This window comes from Athene cunicularia, assembly GCF_003259725.1.
Source record: "Athene cunicularia isolate RWA chromosome 5 unlocalized genomic scaffold, athCun1 chr5_part2, whole genome shotgun sequence".
In the NCBI taxonomy this organism is placed as follows: Eukaryota; Metazoa; Chordata; class Aves; order Strigiformes; family Strigidae; genus Athene; species Athene cunicularia.
Window position 1 is genome coordinate 7,379,082 of NW_020799102.1, and position 19,494 is coordinate 7,398,575.

General features: G+C 39.0%; 1 protein-coding gene across 3 annotated transcripts in view; it reads left to right on the top strand.

Moving 5' to 3' along the window:
• Positions 1-19,494, top strand: part of MOB2 (MOB kinase activator 2) — an 88,814-nt gene that overhangs the window by 25,887 nt on the left and 43,433 nt on the right. The window contains exon 1 of one of the 3 annotated variants that reach the window (XM_026850482.1): positions 5,036-5,105. The exons of the other annotated variants lie outside the window; for them this stretch is intronic. Coding sequence (XP_026706283.1) covers positions 5,068-5,105 — 38 coding nt within the window. The 5' untranslated portion in view covers positions 5,036-5,067. Of the gene's footprint in view, positions 1-5,035; positions 5,106-19,494 lie in introns of those variants that run through there. 3 annotated transcript variants of the gene reach the window in all.

A 19,494-nucleotide genomic window follows, 5' to 3' on the forward strand; every position in this document is an offset into this window, starting at 1 on the left:
CCCCCCCCCAATCTTCTTACTGGAGAAGTTTTGTGTGGGTGTGTATTTTTTTTCTAAATTTATAACCCTGGCTTTTGCCCTTGTCCAGTAGAGACTGCTCACCCACCCTTTTCCGTTTCCAGGCGGATTGCTTTTCTGTTATTTCAGTTCTGTAACTTTCTCCAACACTGTCCTGTTTTGCTTATTATGAAGTGCTTGTAATAACCCTTTCAGTGCTGCTGTCATTTTTGCCTTAAATCAGGACTGGCTGTTGTATTCATTTAAAAAAAAAATCTTCACTTAAAAACCAGATTAAAACCCCTATGTGTTATGGCTTTCTGTTTTTGCACAGGGAATGTGATAACAGCTTTCACTTCCATATTGACCATTGTAGTATCTCCACACAGGGTTTTTTCTTCTTTTCCGTACTAAGCCAAAACCCCCACTGAAATGGGATTTCTTTACAGCTTTGGCAAAGAAATATCTTCAGCTCTGAAGCTGAGGTAGCACTATCTTTATGTGCAGAATGAATTAGAAGAATTTGGGGAAAACATTTATTCCCAGCTATGTCTGAGTCAGTCTTCCTGTTCTCCTCTTTTTTATTCCTTATCCAGCAACAATTGATATTGACCTGTAAGCTCCTTTTTTTTTTTAAGATTGGTATTTAAACTAAACTGGAGTGAGTTAGGTAGTTAAGTAAAATGAACCTGACTGACCCACTGTTTTGTGCCCTGTTGTGATACATGAACTAATATAAAGTGATATAAAATATATAAGCAGACTAGAAAAGCAGACTCAAATTTGTTTCTTGTAACAATTCAGTGTTTCATTGGTTCCTTGGGAATTAACTTGGCCAGCCCTTAAGTGCAAGTTATGGTGCAAGACAGTAGAAAACAAGGTTAATCATTAGGTTAGTGCCTATTTTGTAGAAAAAAGGGAGTAAATTATGCACTTCAATATTGGGACAAATTCAGATAACAAAAACATTTTCGGGAATAGGTCAAGGATGCATGTATAAAATAACACTAAATGCTGTGGAAGTAACATTTTACACTTGTGAAAAAGCCATGGCTCTGGAAAATAGGGTACATATGGGCACACTGGCTCCTCTCTTTCCTGACCAGATGTGGAGAACTGAGGTTGCTAGTGAGTGTTTCTTTTTAGATGTAGAAAGATGTTTCATTCATATGCAAAACTCTCCCTGGATGAATAATTAAGCTCTGAGTGTACTGTAAGTCTTTCCAAGTAGTAGAGGACTAGCTATGCTCTTCTGTACCCAGCTTTTTACTTAACATGTATATTTCCTTATTAAATGGAGAATTTTTTTTTTTCTTTTTAAATCACAATTGAAACAGAGATCTTTTAATGCTGTTTTCAAAGCACAGAGTGGCTGGGAGACTGTTGAAAATTATAAATCATCCATACTAATTTCTGTTATCTGAAGAACTGTATTTTGAGCTAATGTCCAGAATAACTGGGCCAAATAGTCCTGTTGAAATTCCCCTCAGAAGCAGTACAGTAATTGGATGAATGTTTAGCCTGGGAACAAATAATCCATGCTAAAGTTTATGGATTTTGTTTGGGGAAGGGAATAAAAGAAGTGGTCTGTAAGAATGCTTTATTTGTCAGAAGGGATCTTAAGGAGACATAAAGATATTTTCCCTCCTCCCATGTGTTTTCACCACAGTAATGATGATTCAGCTTGTCTGTGCTCTCTGGAATGCGTACGTGTAGGGAGAGAGAGGAGAAAAGGATTTCTTTAGGTGCAGCTAATTGAAAATCCTGCAGGAGGTAATGTGTACAGCATATTGCCTCACCATAGAGTTGTCTACTTCAGCAAGTTTATAGTCTTTATTTTCATGTTGACTAAAAATAAGGTGTTTTTTATCTTTGTTAACCAAACACATTTCTTCAGAAGACCTCTGTGAAGCGGGAATTCATTGTTTCTGAAGCAGTTGTGTTGTCAAGTAGGTTTTAGCAGTGTTTCTGTGGTAAGTTCTTTTGTCCATGACAGCATTTTTGGATCCCAGCATCAATGTGGCTGCTGGCTCTGTCTCCGATTGGACAGTTTATATTTAGTTGCTGGTTTCCTATAATAGTTTTCAGATGGAGATGTTAAAGAACACATACCCTTGTGCTGCTGTAATCCCTGAAAGAGCATGGGGGAGTGAAAAAGAAAAAAGAATTGATGTCTTTAAGCAGAAGTAGAGTTTGGAAAAAAACAACAGCTGCTTGCAGCAACAGAATGCTGAAATTTTATTTTTAAGAAATTAGGTAGCCAGTAAAAGAAATGCTCAGAAAATCCGTGGGTACATCACTTACATTTTGCATCCAGAAAGGAGCTTAAAAAAGCTGTGGGAAGGTCTGCTTTTTAAAAAAATTACAAAAATTGTGATTCTCCAGTTTACAATAGTAGTCAGTTGCTACTAGGTAATAGTCATCAGACACCACTTTCTGATAGCTACTGTGTTCCATATTGCTGGTGCTCTTCCAATGCAAATTAGTGGATACCCCCCAAAAACCCCAGTGTTGTATATGCTTTAATTATACTGTCAGATGCATCTTTTCAGTGGGGCGTGATTTATTTCAGTTAAAACTGAAGACATACCAGATTTGCTCTGAGCCTGTTTAAGACCACCTCTTCAGAAATCTTGGCTTATAAGAAGAAAATTGAGTTCAAGTTTTCACTTGATTCTGAGCATGCAGAGTGTTTAGAGATGATCTTTATGTAAAATTCTTGATTTATTAGCTTTAACTATTTTTTCTTCTCTAAATTATTAACCAAATAAATCATTCTGGTTTTCTTTGATAAGCTTCCAAGAATGTGTGTCTGCTTTATCCAGCGCTGGGAGGTAGCTGCCTGCAGGGACCTAACTTCTAGCTCTTCTGTGGCCTAGTGAATCTTCACTCATTCCTGAGGGACAGCGGGGCCCGACCATAGCCGCTGGAAGAATCAGGCTTTGGAGCCAGCCAGCATGTAGGTAGGATCTTTGCAAAGTTGATGGTTGAGAAAAACATTAAGTATAATTCTTTCCCATGATGTATATGATGAAAGCAGAGGGCTGCTACCACTGTGATGGTAGTGTATTGGACCTATTTGCAGTCTTGGCCAGTGTAACTTATTTTGAGAAGAAAAAAAAAAACCCTAAAGCATGCTGTAGTCTGGTTTGACTTGAGCTAGTTTGCCTCATGTAGTTACACAGCACAATTTTCTTTCTTTCTTCCAGCTAGTAATAGGAGCAAATCATAGAAAGCTAGGGATGAGAGACACTTAAAGAGGTCCCCTTGTCAGTCTCCAACTCTGGAGCAAGATCATCTCAGAAGCCTGCAGTGTTGGAGACTCAGGAAGCTGTTCCTGTATTTAAACAAAAAAACTCTTGGACAAAAAAATCTAATACTAACCTGGTTTGGGTCTTGCTTAATTCAAGTCCCTTTGTAATGGATAGAGCAGGAAGAACATTTTGTTTCCCTTCTCTTTAAAGCACTGTTCTACGTTCTTGGAAAGTATTATCTTGTTTTCTTCCTTCAGTTTTCTCATACGTGAGGTAGATAATATTCTTCTTGGTGCTCTCTGGGCTCCAGCTAATTCTACACCTGTCCTGCAACTAGGGTACCAAGGGTTGGGCATGGTATTCCAGGTGAGGCCTGACAGATGCTGAGAATTGGTTTCTATCTTGCAGATGCAACATATTTGTTCATTGACTTTTATCAACAGTATGATGTTGATTTCTTCAGCCTGTAATTCACTGTAACCTTTTTTTCTCTCAACATTTTCTGTCTAAGCATTCAAGTATATGCAGTTAGATGTAAACAAGTATACCTGTAATCTCAGGCTCCTAGAAAGAAATTAAGCAGTTCTAATTTTTTAGGCTGTTTTTCTAGAACTGTTTATTTTTCAGATGACAAATCTGAAAGAAAAATGCAAAACCGGGATCAAGATTAAAGAAAATTCATCTTGACAAATATACTGTCTTTAGATATTTGGGCCATTACAATACAGAATAATGTACTCGGGTCAAAGTTCTGTGGGACACTACCCGTTCCTTCCCTCTGTTCAGGTGATGAACATTTAATGTTTATATTTGGCTAGCATGCAGTTTTTCCAATATCGTAGTTTCACCTAGGCCACAAGTGACAGTCATTCCAACATTTGTTGTCAGAAATGTTTTTTGTGTGATTTATTACCTGGATCAGTGCCAATTTGCTTACAGACAGTAAATGATCAACGATTATCTGTAATAATTTTTGCTTTGTAGGATGGGTTCACCCCTTTGGTCCAGCCATTAAGCTGTGCAGCTGTTCAGTTCACAGCTATCAGGGAATTATAGGGTGAACAGAAAGGGAAGGAAAACAGCCTCATCAGAGACAGTGCAATCCTGTGATTTATGCAGGGCAGCCTGCCCAGGACTGGACTAAAGGATATTTTTCTCTGCAGCATTCAAGTGTGACTTTAGATCTGACTGTTTTTAACTTTCTACAAAGAAAATAAACCTTTTAACTACTAATTGAGTGTCCCTTTCCACAGGTGTAATTCCCAACTTGATATTAGAGGGAGAAAAAACCGTGAAAGAGTCTGAATATTTGTTATTTAGGATTTATTGTTTAGTTGCCTTGTGCTCTGAGGGTAGTGCTGAATACTTGAGTGGTAGTCCCAGCAAGGCTTGTGAGAAGGAGGGAATAGATCTGAAGCTGCTTTCAGACTAATTGGAAGAGCAGCTCGCCAATAAAATACAGCCTTCTACAAGATTTATTCTTGCACGTGCGGGGAGTTGTTAAGGTATTTATAAAAACCCCTTCCCCATGAATTTTTACTACTTTTTCCTTGGTGGGCTCCAAGATTTTGTCAGAGGTGTGTTGGGGAGATTTTACACCTCCAGACTCTTGTTTGGCTGCAAGCAGTTTCCTCTGGCTTCCTGCTAAGTGGCTCTGGTGGCGGTTTTGCATTGTTCCTCACTGATGACTCAGAAACAGGAAAGAGATCCCCTGGTGAACAAAAAGCGCAACCACCAAACAGGTGCCTGTATTCTGGTCTAGCAGAGGACAAACCACCTCATTCTGGATTTTTTCCTAAGATTCTTATCTGCAAGTATGAGACTCAAGAGGAATGGTTCATACACGCTGAATGGGTAAGAACAAGCCTGCATCCTCTTTTTGAATCATCATCATTAAAACCACGTGAAAATGGAAGCCTTTCTTTTTCTTTCTACTGTCAGGGTACGTGAAGTAACGACTGAGTCTTCTGTCTTGAAAAGAGCAGGCAGAGGATCACAGCATGTGAAATACGCAACTTATTTAGCTTGCTGCCTTCTGCATTTTGTTAGATTTGCTTTTAAAGTGTGTGCATTTGGTGGTGGCAGGTTAGAGTTGTCTGTATGTTAAAATGAGGTGGTTCTGCTCAGTAAATCCACTAAAGCAGTAGGAACTGTGTAATTCCCAAAGAGCTGACTGTAGTAATTATTTTGTGTTTGCCAGAACATACCCCATCATGCTTTTGGTACGAACAAGAGTGAAACTTATTAAATATGATGCTCTGTGGTAGGGAATATAAATGTCTTTAAGTTCAGTCGGTCTAAAAAGTCAGTTTAAGTGGTTTCAAGTCATAAAACTACTGAGTTACTTAACTAGTTTTGTGGTTTTAAAAATACTGATTTTTCTTCTCTGCTATTAAAGTCCCTCAGTAACAGAATATACCGGTTACTGGAAAGAAGATAACAAACTAGGTATTTCTTTTCTAAGGAATATTTTTGTAATAATTGAAAATAGAGAAAAATAATGTGAAAGTATTTCTTTTATAATTGCATTTGATTTTACTAAAGCAGATTCTTGTATGTCTTCATATGATGTCATTTTTATTTGACAGCACAGCTTACCTGAGCTGGAGAGGACTCTTTCTTCTGTGGCCCTGTGTTAACTGTTTATTAGTTAGTACCTGGCAGGTGACTTCACAAATGAAGAAAGGTGTTAAGTCTTGGAATGTCATTTTACTTTGCTGCTTTTAACCTTCTGTAATGAGTAAGCGTTCACGGCATATTTGGCTTAGTGCTGCATTCCTGAAAAGCCCAGATATAGTTCAGAGTGCCAGTGTGCAGACTAGCCCAAAACTGCCTAGCTGCTTGAAACTCCTGGTCCATTGTGCACTTGTTGGCAATCCCTGCACAAGAGAGGCAAACAGCGCTGCAAGCAGATCAGATAGGAAATACTTTGGCAGTGTTGTTTAGCTGGTCTGCACTGGTTTTGCCTGCACTGGCTTGCACAGTGCCACTTAGCTTAGTCCTTTGCTTTGCCAACATATGTTTAAATTTGATTTTTTAAAATGTTTAAGTTTGATTTGGATTAGTTTTTTTTAACCACAAAGTAGATGGATGCTAGCATATTTCTGGCTTTTTTTAATAACTGTAATAAGAATTCCATTAGCTGACTGCACGCAAAATCAAACAAAATTGAAAATTAATACAGTATTTGTTTTTAAGATGTAAAATGAGTTTGTCACTCAATGGGATTGAGTTTGTAGTAGATAGAGGTTAAGAATATATTAGCACCAACTTGGTTTTTTCTAGAGGTTTTTCACCCTCTGAGAGTTTAATTTTTTAGTTTTAATTTGGAGAGGCATTTAAGAAATGGTGCAGAAATGCAAAATGTAATGGGAATTGCTTGTGTTAAAGGAGTTTGTTATGTTTTAGTCACAGAAGCAGGATCTTTAATTGATTTAAGGTTTATTAAAAATGAATGCATGGTATAGAAGTTCAGGGAAATAGGTTGTGCAAGATTACCCTGTACATCTGTTCTGCCTTGTTCTAACTTGTAAGATGCTGCATAATCATTTTAAGGAATTTCACTTGTGGTCCATTGCATACCTGGCATTACATTTTGCAGCAAGCATTTAACTGGAAGTGTTGTATTACAGTGAGTAAAACCAGTGGCACCCAAATGCTTGCATGAAAAAGAAGCTTCAACTGAGTTTGTGGGAGAATCCAGTATTATCTGATTCTAACATGCTGATGCGCTTTGCTCTACTAAACAACAGATGCTGAGGAGTGAATTTATCTAATTAAATAAATTCCTTTTATGTTTATCTCTCGCCTAGATGGTTTAATAATGCAAGGTAATGGAAAAAGAGCTTCAAGTATGTTTTCCTGTTTAGCCTAAACTTTTGGCATGTCAGCAGGAGGGCTCATTTTGATCTTTAGGGGGTTTTGTTTGGGACAGCATGTTCCACTTGTCAGGTGGAGCAGCACCCTGTTGCACAGGTCACTTGAGGAAAGGGGAGCTCACTGGGGTGGAATGTTCTAGGGCAAATAAAAATACACTGCTTCTGCAGCAGGTACCTGCATATGGCATACTCGTAACAGTGTAATGCATGAAAACTGTGAGCGCCTCTTAAAGGCAAAAAAAGCAGGTGGTTTATACAGCCAAACACGAGTACTGCAAAATAATCAGCATGTTCAGAGATGTAACTGCAGACTATGGCAATAAATTTTGATTATACTCTGAATGGGACAAACTGATGTTATGCTGAATGTTTAATGTTAAAACTTAGAGACTGTGCATCGAGCAGTAGGAGGAACATCTTTACATCAAAGGTCACTTTGCACATTCTACTGTATTGATTCTTACTTTGTAAACTGGAACTACTGAATTTGCAGTAAGTTCACATAAAGGGATGTCACTTGGCATTTGTGAGGGAGAACAAGAATTCTGTTTAAACACTCAAATTTTAAAATGAAAGTGCAGCTTCTTACATATTGTACCCAGCTGTTCTTAAAAAGTAAACAAACTATAACTCATTAAGTTCTTGCAGATTGTTTTATCAAGCTCTAGATGTTTCAGGTGATGCTGGTATCTTGGATGACGAAACCCAAAAGGGTGATTGGAGAAGCCCAATCTCTAGGATACAGGGGTTATGTGAAGACCCTTACATCTTTTGCATAAAGAAGCTCAGTTTTCCTTTTAGTAGTTCTGTATTTGACATAATAAGGTGATCCCCAAAACTGGCTCTTTGCAGTTTTCAGGAAAATTTTGATTCTTTTAATTTTCCTTGTAAACAAAGAACTGTAGCAAGAGTCATCACAATAATTTGAGTATGATTTGGTCAGGCTCTGCACTTGTAAACTTATAAAGGGGGAGAAAAACTGCAAGGGGAGCTAAGATACTTAAAAATGTTTTCAAATCTAATAACAAAAAGCTTTCCCTGCCTAGCCTTTCTCCTGTTCCATTGTACCTCAGTTGATGCTAGTGTAAGAACTGTACACACAGGAACTGGAAACACAATAAAATCCAGAGTTTCACTTAAGAACAGTGATTTACAGGTATTCTTTGAGCAGGTCTTACTGGGCATGGGCGTGTTTGCTCTTGCTTTGTGAAGCAGGTAACGATTACACGTTTGTGCAGAGGGATCTGGTGCTGAGATTCGTCAGAGGACACTGCATTAGGAGACCTACCTTATCTTGCTGAGACTGAGGTCGAAATCTTACCTGCCAGCATCTCTTTTGACAGTGTTAAGTCATCTTTGCTGTTCTGTGCTAACCTGAAGTGTGCTGATTATATTTCTTTGCATTGCAAAGTTTCTTTTTACAAATGATCTCTTTTGAAGGTCATCTTAACTTGAGATATCCCTTTATTTGCTTGGTGTTGTGTTTATTGACAGTGAAAAATGCACTGGCACGGTAATTGTTTCAGCATCATTTTTTCTCTTCGAAAATGCTATTTTTTTTGGTCTTCTCTTGTCCCTTTAGCATTTGGTATTACCGATAGTACAGGTCTTTGCACACCAGTAAGGCATCAGATAACAAATGCTGGTTTTTATGCATCTATTTCCTCTTTTTATCCTAATGACTTAAGTTTAAGGAAGGGTGTAAATCCAAGCTAACATTTCACAAGATGCAACCTCAGTGCACCTCCAAACAAATACGCAGCTTGAACTTTGGTGGGATCTAAGCTTCCTGTGCCTTTCAGAATCGTCATGTATGGGCCTACGCATTCCCAGAACCTTTGTAGTGGTGCAGAGAGTGCTGTGCCCCTGCCAGTTTGCCTTCACAACGGCCATGCCTGCTACAGGAAAGCTTCGCTGCAGTGTTAAGTAGTGCAATTGTAGAAGTGAAGAGCTCCTTTGGACAGCTGGCAACTTGCTGACCTTGCTTCACATATCATAAGATATACTGATAAACAGCCGACTAGGTAAAATTGCACCTGAATTGGGATTTCTGATGGCCCTGGTCAGTGAGCCACATGATGCCTCATTGCTCCTTTCTGCTTGGCATGGCGATTTTGACAACTGCCTGAAGGTGACTGTTAAAACTGAGCAGTTGTCTCTGCAACTCCCACACAGCAGCCAACCCAAACTCATGGTAGTGGAAACTGAACAGCATGTCCAAGAGGTTATTTGCTGAAACAAATATGTAGCACTAAGTAAAATGTTTAAATGTTAATCAAATAATTTTTATCTTTTCATCATTTCCCTACCTGACTGCGCTGCTGAATAACTGCTGTGTGGCATGTTTTCCTGGGTCATTTTTCAGTGCCAAGAGAACATAGCTAGATTGTGCATTCAGAAATTTGTCAGGGGTGAAAGCTTTGAAGATGCCGTGTTTGCAGCTAGCATCTCAGTGCCTGTGATGCTGAGAAGCACTTGCTCAGCCTTCTTGAAAAGTTTGTTTATAACGTGTGATGTTGAGTGTTTTAACTGAGAATCCACACAGTTTGACATCTCCCTTCTGCTTAGTGCTGCCCTGGGCCTTTCTGAAAGTGCTCTTTTAGTTCTGCTCTCCATGGGATGTTTTTTTTTCCTGTATTCATCCCAGGACTATGTGTATATGAAGGTGATTATATATAATCAAAGGCAGAAGTAACCAGTGTCTTGAAACAAATTCAAGTTGGATGGGGACAAAATACTTAGCAATATCTTAATGATTAATGGATGCTCAACTGACTGATAAAATATTGTTGGCCCCAGGATCTGTTTCCTCTGCTTCAAGCCACTGCTTTAAACTAATGACTCTTGATTTTGAGCCAAGCACTGAAATTGAAAAAGAATTTATTTTTCTAGTGTGCTTCCGTCTTGTAGTGACGCAAAGCAAGCCAAGGAGAAAAAGTAGTAACTTGTGTTTGTTTTGCCCAAAAAAGCAGAAATCGGAAAGAGCATAATAAGTCTGTTTCAGAAGGCTCTTTTATTAAGTATTGTGGCAACTGCAGGAAAAATAGCATTAAAGGATGTGACAAACAGCTCATGAAAGCCTGTTGAAATAGCTCATCTGGCAGACAGAAGTAGTATGAACACCCAAATATCTTATCTGAGGAGAAGCAGCTGTTTGAACTGCTTTACAGTCCTCCCAAATTACCACAGTTTCTATCATGAAAAAAGGGAAAATCTAAGGGTAGCAATACAGACTGTTATCCTTGGAGAGCACAGCACAGATTTATAAGATTAAGGCCAAAAATGTAGATTATCCACTTCAGTTTTTGTTGGATCGGGAATCCATTTTTGGAGAGTCTTCTTTAGAATGTGTTATGGTGTCAAAAAATGTAAGCCAAGATGTAATCCCAACACTGACTGAACTCTGCCTGACTTGAGGTGATCTTATTGCTTTTTTGGTAAACTGTAGCCCTTTGCTTGTTTGTAATTTAGTTAGAGGTTTGCTCTTCCATTTTCCGAAGCTGACAGTGATTTTCATTCAGTACACTTCAGTTACAAAGTGAGGTGGCTTCTTTTGTGTCATTAAAATGCCCCTTACTGTTTTTTGGAGGAGGAGGGTTACTGCAGTGTATGCAGGGATGACATTTCAGTAGTGCATTTGGATGTAGTCTGAGATCTGAGGATGTTCTGACTGCTGGGTGTGTATAGAGGGGAAACAGCCTCTTGAGGACAAGCAAAATGTGGCAAATGTTCCTATCCACACAAACAGTAGAAGCTTCCTATATAACATACTTTCTCCTAAGCCTTGCCCTCTGCTCCCGTGCACCCCATGTTTGCCATCACATCGCTGCCTGGTGATACAGCTGGATGCTCAGGAGAGGATTTCAGTCGAGCGCCTTTTCCCCACGTGCAGCAAGCAGTGGAGTTAGAAGGGGGTCCTCGCGATTTCTGCTGCATGCTCCATGCCTTGGGAGGGTCATTAGTGCAGGCTGGGGTTGCTGTGCTCTTCTCAGTGCTCCACCTGAGAAAGACCCCTCTTGCCTTACTGTTGGCTCTGCTGGAGGGACTGTGGAGAAGGGGTTCGGAGCCATCAAAGGCTGGAGGAGGAGAGTGACGGTGAACGTGAGGGTCTTGAAAGTAAGGAGTAGGGTTGACAGTAGTCTCACTGTCTGGTGACAATAACTTACCATTTGCAGCAATTCTGCCATATTTTGGCATTGTTTATGTATCCCGGGCAATTCTCCTGCTATCCACCTCACATGGTGACAGTATATTTGCCAAATAGTGGAAGATGGAAGTATGGTGCAAAATACCAAACCACTTCTAGAGCTGTAATGCTGAATCATTTGAGTTAATCTTCAACTTTGGGAATAGCATTTCTTTTACAGAGGTTGTGGGTATTATTTTTGTAACTGCTGTCCTCTATATTCAGCCTGGCCGTTCTGGTAGCATTTGTCCTACAGCACAAGATTATGATCTCACATGTGTTTTCTCTGTTGTTTTTTTTTGTTTTGTGTGTGAGCATTTAAAAATAGTTTAAGCATTTTAATATTCATTAACAATGTATGCGTAAAGATTTAAACTGTAAGCCTTATATGGGGAAAGTATTATAAATGTAATGCTTCTAAATAGAGGATTTCTGAAGAACTCACACTGTGAGTCGTCGTTATATTAATAGAGCTGTTCCCAAATATGGATTTGGAACTGGGCCTTCATGGTGAATGCTGCAGATGACTTACAGAAAAGAAGTATTTACATTAAATATAAAATGTGTTTTGGGGGTAACCTCTTGACCAGCCAGTTATTCAGATCAGTGGAGCGTATAGCATAAGATAATTGTGTAATGCAATTCTGAAACTGTAGTACTTTATGCCTGATAATATTTTAGTTGGAAAAAGTCTTTTATGTGAAAAAGTGTTTAAGAAATAAAAATCTCAGGCTGTGACATAGAAAGATGCTCATTTTGACCCTTTGGAAATGCTTGAAGAATAACCTGTAGAAGTATATGCTCGTTCTCATAACTTGTCTATGTGCAGATAACAGTAACTCTTCACAAATATTTTATTAGTGTCTTTCAGAAGCAAAAATTTAATTCATAACTCTGGAATGTGCTGTTGCAGGTCTCGTGTGTGTGTGTGTGTGTGTGTGTGTGTATTCTTCTCTCCCTCTCATTTTCCTTTTCTTCCCCCACAGTACATATATTTACTTACTGGAAATGCCTCACCTCTTGATATAAAACAATATTGTGGCACAAATTCCAGAAAACTGTCATCCTTACTCTTATACAGAATCTCAGATGGTGATAAATTAGGATTTGAGTATTACAGAGGTGATGTTCTGTTAACAGCCTGGGGCCAGAACAGGGAACAATAAAACACTTCAGACGCTTAACTTTTTTTTTTTTTTTGGCAACTTCTGTGCCACCTCCCTCCCTCTAAGTAAACTGTTTTGTAGAGCATGTAGCTGGTCAGGGGTTACAATGAAGGTAGTATATATGCAGGGTAAGAAGTGCCCACTAAAAGTAGGCATATAATTTATCAGTTAAGCACCAGAACTATTAACATCCCATTTTATAGCTCATTAATAATAATTAGGGGCAGTAAATGATCTGTAAACTTTTACACCAGTTACTGTGAATTGCAGATTCAGTAGCTTAATATGCAATGGACAGTTTGTTTCTGCCTCTTCCCCCTAAGAGGCTCTCACGACTAGAGCTCTGTAATGGGATATTACTGTGAAAGCATAATGAACAACAGTATTAACTGTAGCCATTTACAAAGTTTTTTTTCAGTGAATTCAAGCTTTCCATTAAAATAGAATGGGAGCTTGTTTTCTTCTCTTACCCACTGTCAAACCATACCTACAATAATGATGTAAATTGAGGTTTCTTTCCTCACAGCTGTATGGAGGGTACTCTTTGATTATGGTCTGCTCTAAAGCCGAGAAAGAAAAACAAAGCAAAACCTGTTAATGATTTTTTTTTTTTTTTAAATCTTCCATTCCCAAAGCTGTGTCCTGACAGTGATGTAGGACAAGCCATCACTTCACTTAGTGCTGCTTGCTCTGCTAAAAGAAATGCCAGTTCTTTGACTTATTCGATGTGGGAGAGAACAGCAGCATCGTGCATTGGCAGGAAAAATCCTAATGCTGAATGTTAGGTTGTGACAGCACCTCGCTGACGTTATGTGGATGTCAGGTTTCATTGGCTTGGGAGCTTTATTTCGTGACAATCATGCAGCTGCATTACTCAAAGGTGTTGAACCTGTTCTTTTCAAAGACAAGTCTGTGCTTTCCCAGTCGGTTTTAATTACAAGTATATTCTTGATACATTAACACGGCAGTTTTGTGAGGAGAACTTAATTTTTTCATTGTGATTTGACTTTGCGGAGCTTGCTAGGGGCTTTTTGTAATGAGTGGCTCATAAAGTACTGAAGAGAAAACTATATTGACTACATATTTAAGTATTTTTATGGGGTTAAACACTGCTTTGTAATATGCTTAGGACTCAATGCATTTAAGATTATTTAAAAAAAATCATTTTTTTCAGCTCTAAAAGTAAAGGTCAGAATGAATAGTCAAGCACAAATTAAGGTAGCTATTCAGGAACGGAAATAATTATTTTTTTTTTTTAAGGTTCATTCCATCTTTTCACTAAAACAGTTTGATTTCTTAGTGGTTGGAATATAGCTTTTTGAGAGAGGTTGACTCCAATTCAGAACTCCTAAGCAGTTTGGATGCTAGATGCTTTCTGTGAAGGTGAATAACGTAACAAATGTAGTGTGTGATGCAGCCAGGTTTATTTTAGGATTTTTTTCGGGTAGCTCATACAGAGGTAGTTTCAAACCAGCATCTCGGCATTTTTTTTCAGTGGAGAGCCTTCCTTCTGTTCATGCTGTTTCTTTCCTTGTTTTTAGTTTGTTTTAGTTTAGTTTTTAATATATGTTCCTGGAATATGTACAATCAACAAGAGCTGTCCTTCCAGACATACAAGTTACAGTTATCAGGTGACTGACATTCCTAGGAAGCCTACATACTTTTCGGTCCTAATGATTGATATTTTTTTTTTCCCCCCTGAGCTAAGGACAGTATTGCTACTAGATCACAGTTTCTGAAGTGGAGGTGTAGAACTTTTCATGTGCTCTGGGGAGCTGTATTCTGCACTTGAAACACTATGGTCTCATTTATAAAACACAGATAAAAATGTCTAGCCACTTTATAAGGAGCTTAAGAACTAATTAACTTGTACAATTGTTTAAAAAGGTGTATTTTTTGCATTTGTTGCCTTTAGGTAAAGGTAAATAAAGTCTGTGTAAGGGTCTTAACCATCTGAAAACTCAGGTAAAAATAACTTTTTTTTTTGCATTTATGGGTAAGTCTCCATGAAATATAAATACATTTGAAAACAGCAGTAGCAGGGTGAGTAAACATTAGTAAGCGCAGCCATCCTGTCGCTTACCTAGAATAATTACTGGTCTGCATTTGAAGAACAAATCTTAATGTTGCCAAACTCCACCTTTTTCCTGCCCAGTCTGTATGTGGGAGAGTCTTTATAAGAATCTATTTCCTGTTTCCCAGACAAGGGAGGGGAAAAATGTGTTTTCTCCTTGTTCTGGAAAACAAAAGCCAGGCAGTGACTGCATACCCGCATCAGCTGCCAGCCTAAACGTGAGGGTGCAAATAGCTGAAGCCTACAGCGAGTTCCTTGGTTCGACCCTTTGCACAACAGCACGGTGCTGCTGCACTCTGCCTCATCAGGACCTGCCCTCCAAAGTTATGAGAGAGAAACTGGCCAAAAGGTGATAAAAAGAGCCGGACGTGTGTTTTTTATTATGTCACTTTGACCTAATCTTTGTGAAACATGGAAAAATTGTCAGTACCTTCCCCCTTTCCTTGCAGGATTTCTTCCCAAACCCTTTGTTTTCAGTTTCATGGATTAGCTTTTGTCAAACTCTTAAGCTTTGAAGAGTGAGTTTTGCAAGGAACAGAGGATGCAGTGGCAGGAGGAAACGTGTGCTTATGCCACTTACAAAGTAATCATATCACTTCAAAAACAGCTAATCAATTTGTAACAACTAAAAATGTACAGGATAAGATCAGAATTATTTTTCTTTCGATTTAGAGGGATATCAGTGTAGGTGTGGCAGCTGTGTTTCTCCAAGACCAAGTCTATTAATTTAGATTTTGTTTGCTATTCCAATTCTGTCCCATATTATGTGAAAAAGAATAGCTCCAGCCCTTTCCCACCTTAAATTCTGAACATTATTCACATTTATGCATCCTGATTGAAAATAGTACAAACTGGGACTGCTGTGTTTTGAAGTCAACTCCGCTGGTACAGATTACCAAAAAAAAAAAAAAAAAATTACTTTCATAGAGGTGGCTTCTAACTAGTTAAAGTTCATGTCTCTTTATGCTCTCCTTTTCATGAAAAAAATCCCATAGTTTTGCTCTCTGTGGGAAAACTTTGCAGTTGATGCAGTACATCATCAATTGTGGAATCACAGTGCTCGGGTACAGAAAAAGTAGTGTATGCTGTGTATTAGACACTGCGTATTAGAGAGGTCTGTGAATAAGTAACAGCTCTCCTAAAAATGTTTTAATAACTAAAAGCAAGATTTGGGGTTTTCAGAAGGCAGTTTTGGAATTACCAGTTCCCTTTTCTCTGTTATGGTCCAGAAAGGAGTTGTGTAGTGTGAAAGTTCTCTGCTTTTGCTCTATCCATCAGTATGCACTCCGACTGTGGTAGTTCTGGAGGACATTTGGTGAGAGGGAGAGAGTTTCTTAAAGTTTTGGAGAAATTTAGTGGACTGGATAAATAAATTGATTTTGTTGTTATTTTGCTGTTGATATTTTGCATGTAGTGAAAATCTAGATAGATTAATAAGTTTTCAACTTCACTGCCATGACACTGTCAATAGGAAATAAGAAGTGTGAATTTCCACACAGGATAGTTTATCATGATCATGATAAACTATCCTGTGTGGATAGTGCAGGATAGTTTATCATGATAAATCTGCTCTATGGTGTGAATAAGTATGATAATGATGAGGCAGTTCCTGTATTACAAACTATGTTGTGATACAAGTTAAATATTTTCATTGTCATGTTCTTGAAAAATAATTGCAGTTTGTCTCTTCCCCTGTAAGTACATATTGTAATACGGCAATGCAATTTCAAAATAGATCATCTCTGAAGATTAAAAAAATATTTATAAACAAAGTGTTTCTTTAAAAGCATGCTTCATCTTGTCCTTACGAGGGTAATTCCCTATTTGCCCAAAACACTTCAGACTTCATGCACACTTCAAGATTCAGACATAATGCTTAGGCCTGTTTTTCTTTATTGTTATTGAGATCCTTCAAAGGGTAGTCAGAAAACTGCAAGTCTGGGAGGGGATTGTCTACTGGTAATTTATGACTGTGCTCCTAGAGCTGTTTTCTGACCTGTGAGTGTGCACTGAACAGCTCCACTTGGACTACTCCTCTTGAGTCTCATGTCCAAGTCTTCTGTTCTCCGAGTGTTTTCCTGTGTTCCGGAGCACTTCTGACTTCCCCCTACAGCAGTATTTGACACCATGTCCTGTCAGCATGGAACAATGGAACAAGGAGCTATGTATAATTTTTCTTTGTGTTATAGTCTTATCACTCTCATTTATGGGAACTGATGTAGTTCGGCACACTGGGCATTGTTCTTTGCAAGCACATGTGTGAAGCTATAAGCATGCTGTTCGGCAGTGCAGCTAAGCCCCTGTAGTGGCAAACCTCCCCTCCCCAGCTGGGTTTCTGCTCTTTCTCATATATCCAGTGACTCTGAAATTGCTCCACAGTGAGCTACGTCGCAAGGTTAAACTGGCAGAAAATGACACTATGAAAATTTGCACTGTTTTCAGTTGGTTTGGGCATGGAGGAAGGAATGGGAATAATCCTCTCTGAAGAAGCTAACTGATAGGAGAGGCTTAGCTGTCTCACCAAAAGATGCTCTCAAAGGGTTTCGGAAGTCCTTAGTGGCGTTTTGTGTTTGTAGACTACTAAAGAACACCGTTAAGAGAGGGATTGATGACCTTTATTTGTTGACTGCATGTTTACTATAAATGGATTTTTAGAAATGAAAAATTTCACTTAGCAGTTTCAGAGTATCTGAATGTCGATCTAGATTTGCCCCTCTGTATCCATTCAGCCAAATTTTGAACAATATTGCAGCTTTTGGATTATCCAATACTTGTATTTGCACAGAGCAGATGTTTGTTGCCTTCATGGGAATGCAAGGCTGTTTGTGAAAGGTTACACAAGTAGAACAAATGCCAAGATGCTGATCTGTTTCTCATTGCCAGTCTGTTTTTCTTATGCAACAATCTGCTAACAGAAGTTGTGGTACAAAAGCAGATGTGTACAGTACAGGAGGACAATCTGCCTTCCTTTGTTGCGTGGTGAGAGCATGGGCTTTCAAGTTTTGTTGGAAGTTGTTTATCTGGAATTAGAAATGAGGCAGTATATGAAGCCCCAAAGAGGGTAAACTGCAGCTTTCACTTTTAATAGAGGTGTAACATGTTGAAGCTGGGAACTATCTGCAAGTTCTGACTTGCATAATGGCAATCTGTTAAGCCTTGGGCTTCTCATCAGTCAGGCAACCCAACAATCCTTGAGTATAGGGAGTGTGTTTATGGAGAGGGTGAGGGTGGGTAGCCTTTTTCAGTGAGTTCAGGTATGGATAGATGTATTTTCTGAGTTCTATATGTAAAAAGTCATATTGTTAAAGCGAGACAAAGGACGGTATTGAGGGAGTCGGGGGGTGCAACTTATTTTGGGGTCTTCCATTGCTGCTCTCTGAATATATTCCTTGTAAAAGATGGGAGAAGGCATTTGCTCTTTCTGAGCATAAGGGGGGAGGATGAGCAGGGCATTGGAGACAGAGGACGGTAAAATGGAACTGAGCAGCTTTTTGCACTAATGGTCATATTAGCGGATGATAAGGCATATTCATTCAAGTTTCGGCTGTATCATCTTCCTCACTCCTTTCTACGTGGTCCTTTGGGTCAGATAATTTGACTCAAATCAATACTGCTCTTTGCTCAAGGGTATTTAAGGATTACAGTGGAAGCAGTGCAGTGGTAAGGAGCTAATTTTATGTGGAAGAGGACATAGTGTTTTTGCCATGTGCTCTCCATTTGTTTCATACAACCTAATTTTGAATGATCATGCTGTGGCTTCCCCTGCCATGGCTGTAAGTATAAAAGCAAAGAAAATGGATTACAAGAAAAACAAGCTTTTTTTTTTTTTTTTTTTCCTCCTTGAGGTTTTTAATCAAAGGTAGCACAACCTGTGTGGGTTGAAATGATCCTAATTGTTACTAAGCTGATTAAATATTTATAAAACAAGGGCTATATTATATTTATAGCTCTTCTGTCTGGAGAATATAAGTAAATTGATTATTTTATAGTTTGTTTTTTTCCTTGCTCAAATAATGGGAACAAGCATTCTTTCTGTTGTCTTAGGATGCAAATGTTACCTGAGTTTCTAAATGTTAGAACTTAAATGTTTTAACCTTGCAATATTATTAAATGAAAAATAGTCGTTTAATTTGTTGGGGAATGAAGATCCAGATAAAGTTCTGTGTACTTGTTCATCCCTACTAAGATTTTTAGAACAGCTCCAGATCTTTTGATCAATCATGCTTATTTTGTCTAGAGTAGGCATTTGGATCCCTTCTAAATTAGAAAGGCAGAAAAGACCTGCTGGATTTAAAGACTGGAAAAAAGATTTCTAATAGTCAGGCATGATGATTTTTTATAAAAAATTTTCTCAGAAGGTCAAGAGGTGAATATAGTACCTAGCTAATGAAGTTAAAAGAAAGTGGGAAGAGAAAAGCTATAATCTAACAGAGGAAGGAATAACAATCATAATTGGAAACATAAATGGATGTTAAAACTGGGAGGTTTCAGATAATCAGAGGACATGCGTTTTAACAGTGGACGTGATCAGCCATTGAAACAAATTACTGAGCAAAATAACCGATTTTTCTTTCTTGTCAGAAACACATGTTAAAACCAGTTGCCTTTCTGGAAGGTGTGCTTTTAGCTAATTAAGCTTTGGGTTCACGGCAGGGAAGGCAGACAAGAACTGAAGGCCGGTTCTGACCCCAGAGCCTCCCGCTCTGGTTACTGCAGCGTGCCGGCCTGCTGCGTACCCGAGCATCTGGGCGCTGGCTGTGCCGCATCGCCCCGCTTCCCCGCGGGCCCCAGGAAGGAGCTCGGGGCAGGGGCAGCTGCCCTGCCGCGGCTGCCTCGTCCCCTGCACGTGCGGTGGCTTTGGCTTGTGCAATCCCAGTAAATCAGGCTTTTTAGGGAAGCGTCGGGGAGGTGCAGCCGCCGAGCCCAGCCTGCCACTGGA